We start from the raw sequence: 11,927 nt of genomic DNA on the forward strand, positions 1-11,927 counted from the left end.
TACTGACAATTAAGTACATTAGTCTCTTTAATGCAACAAAATCTAACTCGTCACTGTTTTACTTAATATTTTTTTTTGCATAATAAATAAAATATAATAGAGATGTAAAGAAGTAAATAAATTCTATATATATTTTTTTTATTTTATACAATTTTATATATATCTTTTTATTTAATTAATAATATTTTTTATACTTTTACAAAAAAAATAAATGTATTAGTTTTTAATTTAAATCAGTAATATAATTTCTATAAAATATAAGTAAAATATAAAGTAAATAAATATTCTATTCTTTTTTAAAATATTTAAACATGTTATTTATTTATTTTTATTTATTTAGTTTTTTTGCATTACAGTAATGCGAGTTAATTATCATGAAAATAACGTCTAAAAAAATCTTAATGGTCTTAAAAACAAGCTTCATTTGATTACCTCTACATTATATTATATTATATATATTATATTATACAAATGTTCTTGATGATTTCTTTAGTGTTTTGGAGTTTGGTTTGTTTTAAGCACCAGCAGCACACAGTGTTTCTAAAGAACTAGATAATCAGGTCTTATCTGTAAAACCTCGTGTTTTGGTTCTGTTCTCGTCCTGATGGGCGGCTCGCGTCTTTGTGTTCGCTCTCGCTCAGGTCGCCTCGTTTGAGCACGAGATGGAAATCCGAGCTCTGATTGAAGGACAGTTCCTGGCCAAACGAGTTCATGCAGAAAAACTGGGCTACAAGATCAGTGAGTGTCTGGTGTCTCAATCATTACTGCTGTTTCTCCAGGCCAGTCGTCTGTATTAGCTCAGCAAGTGCACTACAACTGCTGTATGAGTTTGTGTTGTGCTTGAAATATTAAAATCAAAAATATGTATTAATGCTTTCATTAAGTAAAATCATTAACTGCCTTCTGTAACCTGTCTGTAAGCAACAGAATGTTCCTATATACAGGCTAGGAACCGTTCTCATGCGCTGTATTCATTATTCATATGCTGTATCATCATTATTATTATTAAAACAATATGTTACACAAATACAGCTGCTTATTTCTCAGCAGGAGAACATTTCCTTTTTCCATCTATTGCATTAATGTAAATGCAAATGTGTTTCTATCTTTAAAAATATATTCATTAAAATAATAAAATAATATATTTTCTCAAAAGTTTGAAGTCCAAAATAACAGCATTTGTTTGAAATAGAAATATTTTTATAAATTATAATATGTAAAATAAAGCAGTAAGCCCCAAGAAGCCGTGGTTTACAGTGAATTTATAACAGCTAAGGGGCATTGTTAGGCACGACGTAAACCACGGCTTCACAGGGCTTATTGCTTTATTTTACATATTATAATTTATAAAAATATTTCTATTTCAAACAAATGCTGTTCTTTTGAGCTTTCTGTTCATCTGTGAATCCTGAAAAATAAAATGCATCACAGTTTCCACAAAAATATTGTGCAGCACAACTGTTTTCATCATTGATAATAATCAGAAATGTTTCTTGAGCAGCAAATCAGCATATTATTATGATTTCTGAAGATCATGTGACACTGAAGACTGGAGTAATGATGCTGAAAATACAGCTGCGAATCACAGAAATACATTACAGTTTAACAGATATTCACATAGAAAACAGCTGTTTTAACTTGTAATATTATTTCACATTTTTTCAGTGTATTTTTGATCAAATAAGTGCAGCCTTGCTGAACAGAAGAGACTTCTTTCAAAAAAATAAAAAAATCTTAGCCCAAACTTTAGGGTTGCACTAATCAAAGGTTCCCTCCAGTGATATCCGTGTCTCTTCCAGCAGGATTTCACATATATCCGCATGTTTTCTGTTCTATGAGACGATTTGTGCTGAGTGAAGGTCAGGGTATCAATACTCATTAATAATGCACTCTTCTGTAGTCAACACAAACATCTGGATGATGCAGGACTGATGCACGGCTGCGTCTCAATGCGTTACACACTTACATTACTCAGCATTTAACAGCCACACAACCGTCTTTATGATTCTCTCTCTCCTGATTATACATGTGCTTTGCAATATATCCCTATAATAAGATACTGATGATGATGATGAAGGCCACACCCCTCACACTGTTTATTCTGATTCATTTGGGCGGAGATCTTAGGATATTGATACTGAAATTATTCACTCTGTTGAATATCTGTAATGCATTTCAGTATCAAATAACATTTATTCCTTAATGAATATTTTAAAAATGTATAAATCTTAATATAATAAACCCTCAATGCAAATTCGAATGATCAGAATGCTAATTAAAAATCCAAATGGGAGGCATCACTAATTCATATTTAAATGATGCATATTTGCATTTATAAGTAAGATTTTTTAATTGATGTGCTTCTTTCTTGCTTGCTTTAATTTGACTATTTTGACTTAAAGTTGTAAAGTTATGTTTAATATATTTATATCTACGTTTAGAAAGAAATATTTAAAATTAACATTTATATATTATTATTTTAGTTTTAATTTAGTTTTTATATTTCTTAAACTATAATGAATGGAATGCAGTTAGACGTTTGCATTTTTAATTTAATTATTTTTTTATTCTTGGGTTCTTTGTTTCTTTATTTCTTGCTTTTTTAAATATAAAACGTATGTGTGTATGCACTTATTTAAATTTGGTTATATATTTATTAAACTATGTGGAAATATTAGAATTTTATATGTTTTGTAAATGTTCTTTCTTTCTTGCATTTCTTGCTTGCTTTTTAAAATCGTACTATTTTGCATGCATGGGATTTTATTTAAATATTATTTAATTTATACCTGATTATCAGGTTCATGCTTTTATTAAGATGCTGTTTACTGATCATAAATCTGTTCATCATGATGAATTTTACAAGTGCAATAATTTTTTGATTTTCTATTTATGTGCCGTTTTATTGCGTAACATTTGTTTTTATGCTTCATGCAGCCTGAATTATGCTTTAATTAGCATAACATAATGTTTTATGTCTCATTGCGGCCTGATGGCATCGTTAGCATGTTTGATGTCTGGCGTGGGATCATACAAACACATGCATAGAGAGATCAGCTCGCAGCTCCTCTGTTATTGTAGCGTAGGCCGGGGCTAGTTGTCACAGGGGCTGTGTCTCAGTAAGTGTGGTTTATGATGATATACAGTATAACATGAATTAATCTGTTTTATAGTTGCTGGTACACGAGTGCTGGCCACAGGAGGAGCGTCATCCAACAAGGACATTTTACAGGTATTTACAGTATTTTGCAAAACAACGCTGAGATTTGCCAGATTTATATAAATGATTTTCTTACTTAGTATTTTTGGCTTGTTTTCTAGTATAAATGTCTAAACATTCTTGAACCAAGATGCATTTACTTGACAAGTAAAATGACTTAAGATATTAAGTCTTGTTTTCTGAAGAAATTATTAACATTTTGTAAGCTTTTGCTTAAAACAAGCAAAAATATCTGCTAATGAGGTAAGAAAAATAATCTTAATTCAAAGGCTAAACAAGATTATTTTTCTTGCCCCATTGGCAGATATTTTTGCTTGTTTTAAGCAAAAACTAACATAATTTTGATAATTTGTTCAGAAAATAAAATATCTGTAGTCATTTTACTTGTAAAGTAAATTAATCTTGATTCAAGAATTCTTAGATATTTATACTAGAAAACAAGACAAAAATACTAAGAACCTTTTTTTTTTTTTTTTTTTTTTTTGCATTGATTGGAAGGTGCTTGGGTGTGACATTTTTACAAATTTAAATATAAAAAAAAAACTATTAACACATTAAATGTAAATCTTAAATCTTAAAATTTTTGATATTTGCATGTTAGATTCAAGACTTATACTTATTGAATTTTTTTTTTTTTTAAGATTTCATATTTGCATTTATATTTGGAAAAAACTGATTTAAGATTTTATATGCAAGTGTACTTTATTTTTTATTTTGAATATTTAATATTTGCATTTGACATTGGGGAAAAAATTACGTTATTTATCCAAGTATAATGACCGAAAAATGTGCATTTTTCATATTTATTTTTAAATGTTTTTACAAAACCAACACATGTGCATGCTTCTCAAATGATTTTGAAATGTCTTGATTAATGTAATGCTCATTCATCTTCTCAACGCTGCAGGTTCTGTCTGACGTCTTCAGCGCTCCGGTTTACATCATCGACGTGACAAACTCGGCCTGTCTGGGCTGCGCTTACAGAGCCGTACATGGTAATAATAATAATTATATTATCTGATAATTCTGCTCCTGTGGAGACCCATAGAGACCAACTATTAAAGTGCCCCTATTATGGGTTATGAAAGGTTCATATTTTGGTTTTGGGAGTCCCCAACAACAGGTTGACATGCATACAAGCTAAAAAAAACACTTTCATTGTCTTATAATATGCATTTATTTTTTATCTTACTTGCTCAACGACTCCCAAACGATTCACTCAACGATTCATTTTTCCAAACCCCTGCTTTGCGTGACGCTAATCTGCAGTGATTGGTCGGATTGGATCTCGCCTGTAATGCCTGATAAAGCAGTGTTTGTGAGCGCAGTGCTGCTTTGTGTACAGCGTTACCGGGGAAACGGCTATTTTTATGCTCCAAAAGCGGCAGCTAGTGGAAAAGAATGAATTTGCATTTTCATTCAGACCAACCGAAAAGACTAACAAGTGGGCGGGCAATATGTTAATGTTTCATGTTGACGTCAAGATGAAACTGCTTGGGATTCGTTTTAAAAACGACTCGTTTAAATGACTCAGTCGACTCTTTCTGTTGAGAGACAATAACTTTATACACGGTGCACGTTCAGATGTAAAACTTTGCAGGATGCACACAGCATGAAATGCAAAATTTTGAAAATGTCAAAAATCCATAATAGGGGCATTTTAACATTTGTTTACATGATACCGCTAGATCTACTAGATAAGCCAGATTCACATTAAGTAAGATAATGCAGTTTCAGATGTCTCATTTTTATATATTTTAATGACTAAATAAACTATTAGCATATTTAACGTGCATGTAATTTACATTTTAATTTAAATATTCAATATTTGTATGTTGATCAACACGGCGCATCGATGTAATATATTTTATTTGATTTATATATATATATTTTTTACATTTTGTTTGTAAAGATGTTTGGGTTAAAGATGTAAAGATTTTTGTTTAGATTTAACATTTACATTTGGACAAAAATTGGCTTAAGATTTATAAGTAATATTTTTTATTCATTACATATAACTACTATAATGCATGAAAAATACTTAAGACTATGATGTATGAAATTTGAATTAAAAAAAAAATTATTTAGGTAAATCTGCAAAATTTGCCTTGAATTTTCTTAGTTTTTTTGTTTATATTTTATATTTTGATTTAAAGTTAGATTTACTATTTACATTTAGACAAATGAAATGCATGAAAAAATTTGACAAAAATATTATTTATGTAAATCTGGCAAAATAGAGCTGTTTTGTTGACTTTATTTTATATTTGGCACCCTAGACAGTTATTAGAAGGATCTCTGTATAACTGTCTGTACTTCAGTTCAGCGCCAGCGTCTCCTGCTCGATCCGCATCGATGTGTGCTAATGATGTGTGTTTGCTGTGAGTGTGTGAGACGCATGAGTCTGATCAGGAGAATATGATGGAGAGGCTCATGTCCCGTCAGAATCAAACAAGCGGATGAGGCTTTAATCACAGCCTGATGAAGACTTTCTGCTTCATATCAGCATTGATTAAAGCTCAGGGCCCTTTCTTTAACAGCCGTGGAGAGTGGCTTTCTGAAGGGTTTACAGATGATTCTTATTGATCATTAATCCTGACGACGAGCTGCTGTTAATTGGGAGAACAGACACAGATTGGCTTCATCCCTTTGCTGGAAATGCTACTCGTTTCCATAGAGACGGACGATACAGCATCACTGACCCGCAGAAAACAGTGCGGAGATATCAACAAAAACATTTCTTTCAAAACTTAAAAAATATATATAAAATAATCTTTTAAAAATAAGAAAATTATTTTTAAAATCATATATGTTTTAAACTTTTTAAATATGTAATATAATGAATATTTAGAGTCATTAGATTAAATTTGGAATAAAAGCATCTGCTAAATGACTAAATGTAAATGTAATTAGATTTAAATTTATGGATTTAGCAAAATATATATACATTTTCAATTTAAAAAAAATCTAATAAAATCTTTAAATGTAAATACACAGACACATACATATAAGTGTGTGTGTGTGTGTGTATATATATATATATATATATATATATATTAGTGTAAGTGTATTCTGTCTATATTTAAATACAAAATGTAATATTTAAATATAATAAATTTCTATTTACTCTAAGTACTATATGGATTTATTTTATTTTTTATGTGTATGACTATTTAATGACTTCATATTTATAAAATGTATTTACTGTTTGTACTATTATATATTTACTATTTATTTAAAGTATTATATATAAATAAAGTTAAGTAGTACTAATAATAATAATAATAATAACAATTATAAATAAATAAAAAAAATATTTATTTCGGACAATCCAAAGAATGAAATACTTTAACAATTCATTCTTTAACAATTTCACAATTTAATAGCTATTTGCAATTTATGTATATATTATGTATATATAAAATCTAAAATAATTTAATTTATTTATTGTGTCTGTATGTATATATACATATACATACATACACACACACAATAAATAAATTATATTATTTTTGATATATAAAATGTAAAAAATAAGAAGGTGCATAATCCATATTATGTCACATTATTATGTTGTATTTGATGCTTAAGCACTCCTGCCAGTGCTGTATCTGTCAGGATTCAGAAATCTATGATATATCAAATTCAGATGCACATCTCTTCTCTTCTGGTCCTCTGGCAGAGCGTGTTTTATAAGCCCTTTATTCACCTGATTTTGAAATGGGTTCTATGATTTAATAAGGCCTCGGATCTCACATGACGTCATACGGCTGGCCGGCGCTTTTCATTGCATCCTCTCAGAAGAAATTGCTTTTATTTCAGTTTCTGGGTTCGATAAGGCTTTCATTATTCTGCTGCTTTTCACTGCTATAATGTTCATCTGAAGATTGTGTAGAAGATGAGACCTCAGATCACTGCTGGTCTGAACCTTGATTTTTACCCGTTTTAAATGCTAATTAAACTTCTCAGACGAAGAGTTTTAAATCATCGATCAGTGCTGATCACCGTCACACCAAAACTGTGTGTTAGACCCAATCTTTGAACTTTCTTATCTAAGTTATGAGCGTTAGTGGAAGAAACCAATGCATCACATGCGGTCTTTGGGTTCATCAAGTACTTTGGTTTCAGATATAAAGTGCATTTCTTTTAAAGCAAAGTTCCCAGTGGAGAAGTAGAAGATATTCTTAATGAGACATCTGGATTTATAAAGGTCAGAGAATTGTGGATTTCTCCAGTCAACATTTTTTTTAATGAGCTGGTGCTAAAAATGTGTACGACTTTCTTCATTAACACTTCTTCGTGTGAATTAAAAATTACATGGGGATTTATTGTTAAAAGCTCTAAAAAAAAAAAAGCACCATAAAGGTTTTATTTATTTATTTATTTTGGTCTAAGCTGCTCTTTTTTATAAGTACTTTTTATAGTTAAAATTCAACTAATGAATGTATTTATTAATTTAAATAATTTCTTATTTATCTAAATAATTGTATTTGTCCGACCTGATCTGTTCTATAAAATGATTGGGATTTATAGTTAAAAGCTTTAAAATGGATTAATAAAAAATAATATTTTCTATAATTGTATTTTATTTTTACATTTATTTTATTAATCTAAGCTGCTCTATTCTATAAATGGAATTTCGATTGGGATTTATAATTAAAAGCTCTAAGAAGAACACAAAAAAGAAGATTGATTCATTTTGTCTGAGCTACTCTATTCCATAAAATGAAACTTTGATTGCGATTTATAGTTAAATTCTCTAAAATGGACAAAATAAGCACCATAAAAGTACAACAAAAGTGACCTGACGCACTGAAAAACATGGCATTTGGCATGAGAGCGAGTCCATGATGACAGAATTTTAATTTATATTATCCCTTAAACTCTTTATGAAACACAAATGTTTGTAATATGTACACTCTTAAAAATAAAGGTGCTTAAAAGGTTCTTCACAGCGATGCCATAGAACCATTTTTGGTTCCACAGAACCAAAAGTTCTTTAAAGAACCGTCTCTTTCTTACCTTCTTATAATCTGCATGACCGTCTTTCGCCACAAAGAAGCTTTAGTGAAACAGAAAGGTTCTTCAGATGTTAAAGGCTCTTTATGGAACCATTCAGACAAAAAGGTTCTTCTGTGGCCTCACTGTGAAGCAGCTTTATTTGTAAGAGTGTAGCGGAGCTGTGATCCTGAACTGAACTGGTTCTGTGTTTCTTCAGTGACGCTGTATGACTGAATGTGTGTTTGTGCAGGTCTGGAGGCAGAAGCAGGAGCATCTTTCACAGAGACGCTCAGAAACGCTCCAGAACCGCAGCTGGCCGTCAGACCCGCGCCGGGAGCGCAAGAGGTACAGATACACAATATCACAATTCATATTCCTCTCTAAATCACAAAACACAAAACTCCGTCTCATGCTGGTGACGTTACTGTGCATAACATCAAAGATAAATCCTTCGCAGAGTAAATTGTTGATGTACTGATGTCTGTGAATCACTTTCTTTTACAGGTTCGTTTCAAAGAATCGATTACAAAATGATTCAGTGATTCCTTGATTTCATCACTGACATTCCTTTTTATGTAGGAACATATTGCAGTTCATTGCATTTCAATTGAGTTTCATTACGTAGTGTGTTTTTTATGTGTTTTAGTTCCGTTTATTGTAGTCGTGATTCATAGTGAAACAGTTATTCAGAGCCAAAATATAATTTGCAATGTCATTAAACGATACTAATATTTTATTTTCATTTGTCTGAGCTGCTCTTTTCCATAAAATGTCATTTGCATTGTGATTTATAGTGAAAATCGAAACAAAAAAGTGCCACAAGTTGATGCATTTATTTATTTTGTTTTATTTAATTATTTTATTAATATTAATTTTGATTTATGGTGAAAATCTCTAAAAAGGAAAATTGTTACAAATTGTTAAAAAAGTTGAAATGTATTCATTTAAAAAAAGTTGATAAATATTTTATTTTATTTGTCTGAGCTGCTCTATTCCATAACATGAAAATTAGAATGTGATTTAAAATCTCTAAAAAGGACAAAATCAGATACATTTTTATTTTGTTTTATTTTATTTTATTTCATTTTTTTATTTTATTATTATTATTATTATTTATTTTTTTGTCTGAGCTGCTCTATTCCATAACATGAAAATTAGAATGTGATTTAAAATCTCTAAAAAGGACAAAATCAGATAAATTATTTTTTATTTTGTTTTTTATTTTATTTTATTTTATTTTTTATTTTATTTTATTTTATTTTATTCAAATCAGGACATGCAGTTATTCACAACCAAAATATAATTTGTCATTAAACAGTATTAATATTCATTAGTCCTCAACTCAAGATCGGGATCATGAGCCTTCAGATCACGATTCAGTTCAGACCGGTTTTGTGTTTTGAATAAATCCATGTAGATGTTGAATGAGTGTTTGATGTAGTAACTCATCTCTTCTCTTTACTGGTGACTAGAAATATAAGCTTAGTGATTCATATGTCTGACTGATGGCGTTCAGTAGTGAAACAGCAGATCTCGGTCGCTCTGATCTTCTGAACGCTGCACATGATCGCGTCTCTCCGCTGAACGCTGACCTGCTTCATGAGTCAGTGCGTCTTCATTAAACGCTTCATCCCCTCCGCAGAGACGCATTGTGAGGGAAATTACACACGCAGGGGACGAGCTGAATGCCGCTGGATTTAGACAAAGCCTCTTTCATTGAGTGGAAGCTTTACAAACACAGTCAGACCCCATGAACCTGCAGGATGAGAGTAATGCAGCCTCACCTGACAGAGAATAATATGAGACTGATGCATTTATATCATGTGTACATGATCCTGAATGGCCGAGGTCAGGCGTAGCAATATTATAAGAATTATATGGTTTTGAACACTTTTTCACCTCATGTCAGACAGAAATTAGTGTGCACTCATTTTATGCAAGCGAAATGATTTTCTTTCCTCCTTACTGTGTATTATGCATTAGACCCCAGTATTAACCCCAGTGTGCTGTTGTGCACTGCCTCATTTCTCGAAAGGCAACATTGCACATATACATGCTATTAGTTGTTTCTTATTTTTGCGGAAACTGTTTTTTGGTTGTTTGTTTTATTTGCATTTAAATGAATGAATGAATATATTTATTTGCATTTACATGTATTTATATGCATTTGAATATATTTATTTATTTCTATTTGAATTTATTTAAACACATTTATTTTTTTAAATGCATTTACATTTATTTTTAAGTGCATTTAAATTTATTCTTTTAAATGCATATGATTTATTTTTAAATGCATGTAATTTAATTAGTTTGCATTTAAAATGTTATTTATTTAAATGCATTTCTTTCTTTATTTTAATACACTTATATTTAAGTAATTTTATAATAATTATCATTTAGTCATTACATTATCATTATATTTAAATTAAAAAATATATATATAAATAGAATATTTTATCCCTTTGGGGGTGGGGATATTTTGAATGTTTTAAAATTATTTATCATATTTTTAAATTTTTTTATGATTTACTTAATTTGGGCTTTTCATCAATTCACAAACCCCAGTTTGAGAAACCCAGCTGTGGAGGAAGTTTTAAGTTCTGGAAGTTAGAGTATTTTGCATAGTGCAATGAACTCTTCTATGGAAATTTTGATTTCTTTTTGTTTCTGGAAAATGAATATGTCAAATACAAGTATGATTTGTTATAATGAACCGTTTATATTGCGTCTTGTTTTTCTGGCGGTCCAGTTTACCTGTCAGGAGCGTTTTAACTATCTTCCCGATCACAGCTGAAAGACTGACAGCTCTATTTAGCTAAAGGCAAACTGAAGGAAATTTCCCATCATGCTCTGTGAACCTCATTACTATGCATGAGTTTGGCTTTGACAGCTCAACACGAAGCATTATGATCCGGTTGATCTGAATGTTGAAGATGTAGTTTGTATTAGAGGCTCCGAGGCCTCAGATGATCTGGAGCTTGACATGTTTTCCACAGAAGAAAGAAAGTCATATGGAGTGAGTAAATGATGATGATGATTATTATTATTATTATTATTATTAAAAAATATAAAACAGTAGTAGTGGTAAAAATAATAATTAATAATCATTAAATATAAATAATCATTAAACATAAATATAATAATAATTACTAAATCATCATCATTAAAGATAAATATAAAATGAATAAATACATAATGATATAATAGCAATAATTGTTATAATAAAATTATAAAAATAAATGAAATTGTTTATTTATCATTGTTTTCCCCCCCATTATATTTGCCACCAATTGATAAAAGCAAAAACCACACAAGTTTGTTACCAGTCAGTCTGTCTGTCTGTCTGTCTGTCTGTCTGTCTGTCTGTCTGTCTGTCTGTCTGTCTGTCTGTCTGTCTGTCTGTCTGTCTGTCTGTCTGTCTGTCTGTCTGTCTGTCTGTCTGTCTGTCTGTCTGTCTGTCTGTCTGTCTGTCTGTCTGTCTGTCTGTCTGTCTGTCTGTCTGTCTGTCTGTCTGTCTGTCTGTCTGTCTGTCTGTCTGTCTGTCTGTCTGTCTGTCTGTCTGTCTGTCTGTCTGTCTGTCTGTCTGTCTGTCTGTCTGTCTGTCTGTCTGTCTGTCTGTCTGTCTGTCTGTCTGTCTGTCTGTCTGTCTGTCTGTCTGTCTGTCTGTCTGTCTGTCTGTCTGTCTGTCTCTCTGTCTGTCTGTCTC

At 30.7% G+C, this 11,927-nt stretch overlaps 1 protein-coding gene across 2 annotated transcripts in view; it reads left to right on the plus strand.

Moving 5' to 3' along the window:
• Positions 1–11,927, plus strand: part of xylb (xylulokinase homolog (H. influenzae)) — a 31,921-nt gene that overhangs the window by 18,757 nt on the left and 1,237 nt on the right. The window contains exons 15-19 of one of the 2 annotated variants that reach the window (XM_016471507.1): positions 642–738; positions 3,174–3,232; positions 4,128–4,215; positions 8,472–8,566; positions 8,726–8,910. In XM_016471507.1, coding sequence (XP_016326993.1) covers positions 642–738; positions 3,174–3,232; positions 4,128–4,215; positions 8,472–8,566; positions 8,726–8,755 — 369 coding nt within the window. In that variant the 3' untranslated portion in view covers positions 8,756–8,910. Of the gene's footprint in view, positions 1–641; positions 739–3,173; positions 3,233–4,127; positions 4,216–8,471; positions 8,567–8,725; positions 8,911–11,927 lie in introns of those variants that run through there. The other variant, XM_016471505.1, reaches the window with a different exon arrangement.

This window comes from Sinocyclocheilus anshuiensis, unplaced genomic scaffold (assembly GCF_001515605.1).
Source record: "Sinocyclocheilus anshuiensis isolate Anshui unplaced genomic scaffold, SAMN03320099.WGS_v1.1 scaffold184, whole genome shotgun sequence".
NCBI classification, from domain to species: Eukaryota; Metazoa; Chordata; class Actinopteri; order Cypriniformes; family Cyprinidae; genus Sinocyclocheilus; species Sinocyclocheilus anshuiensis.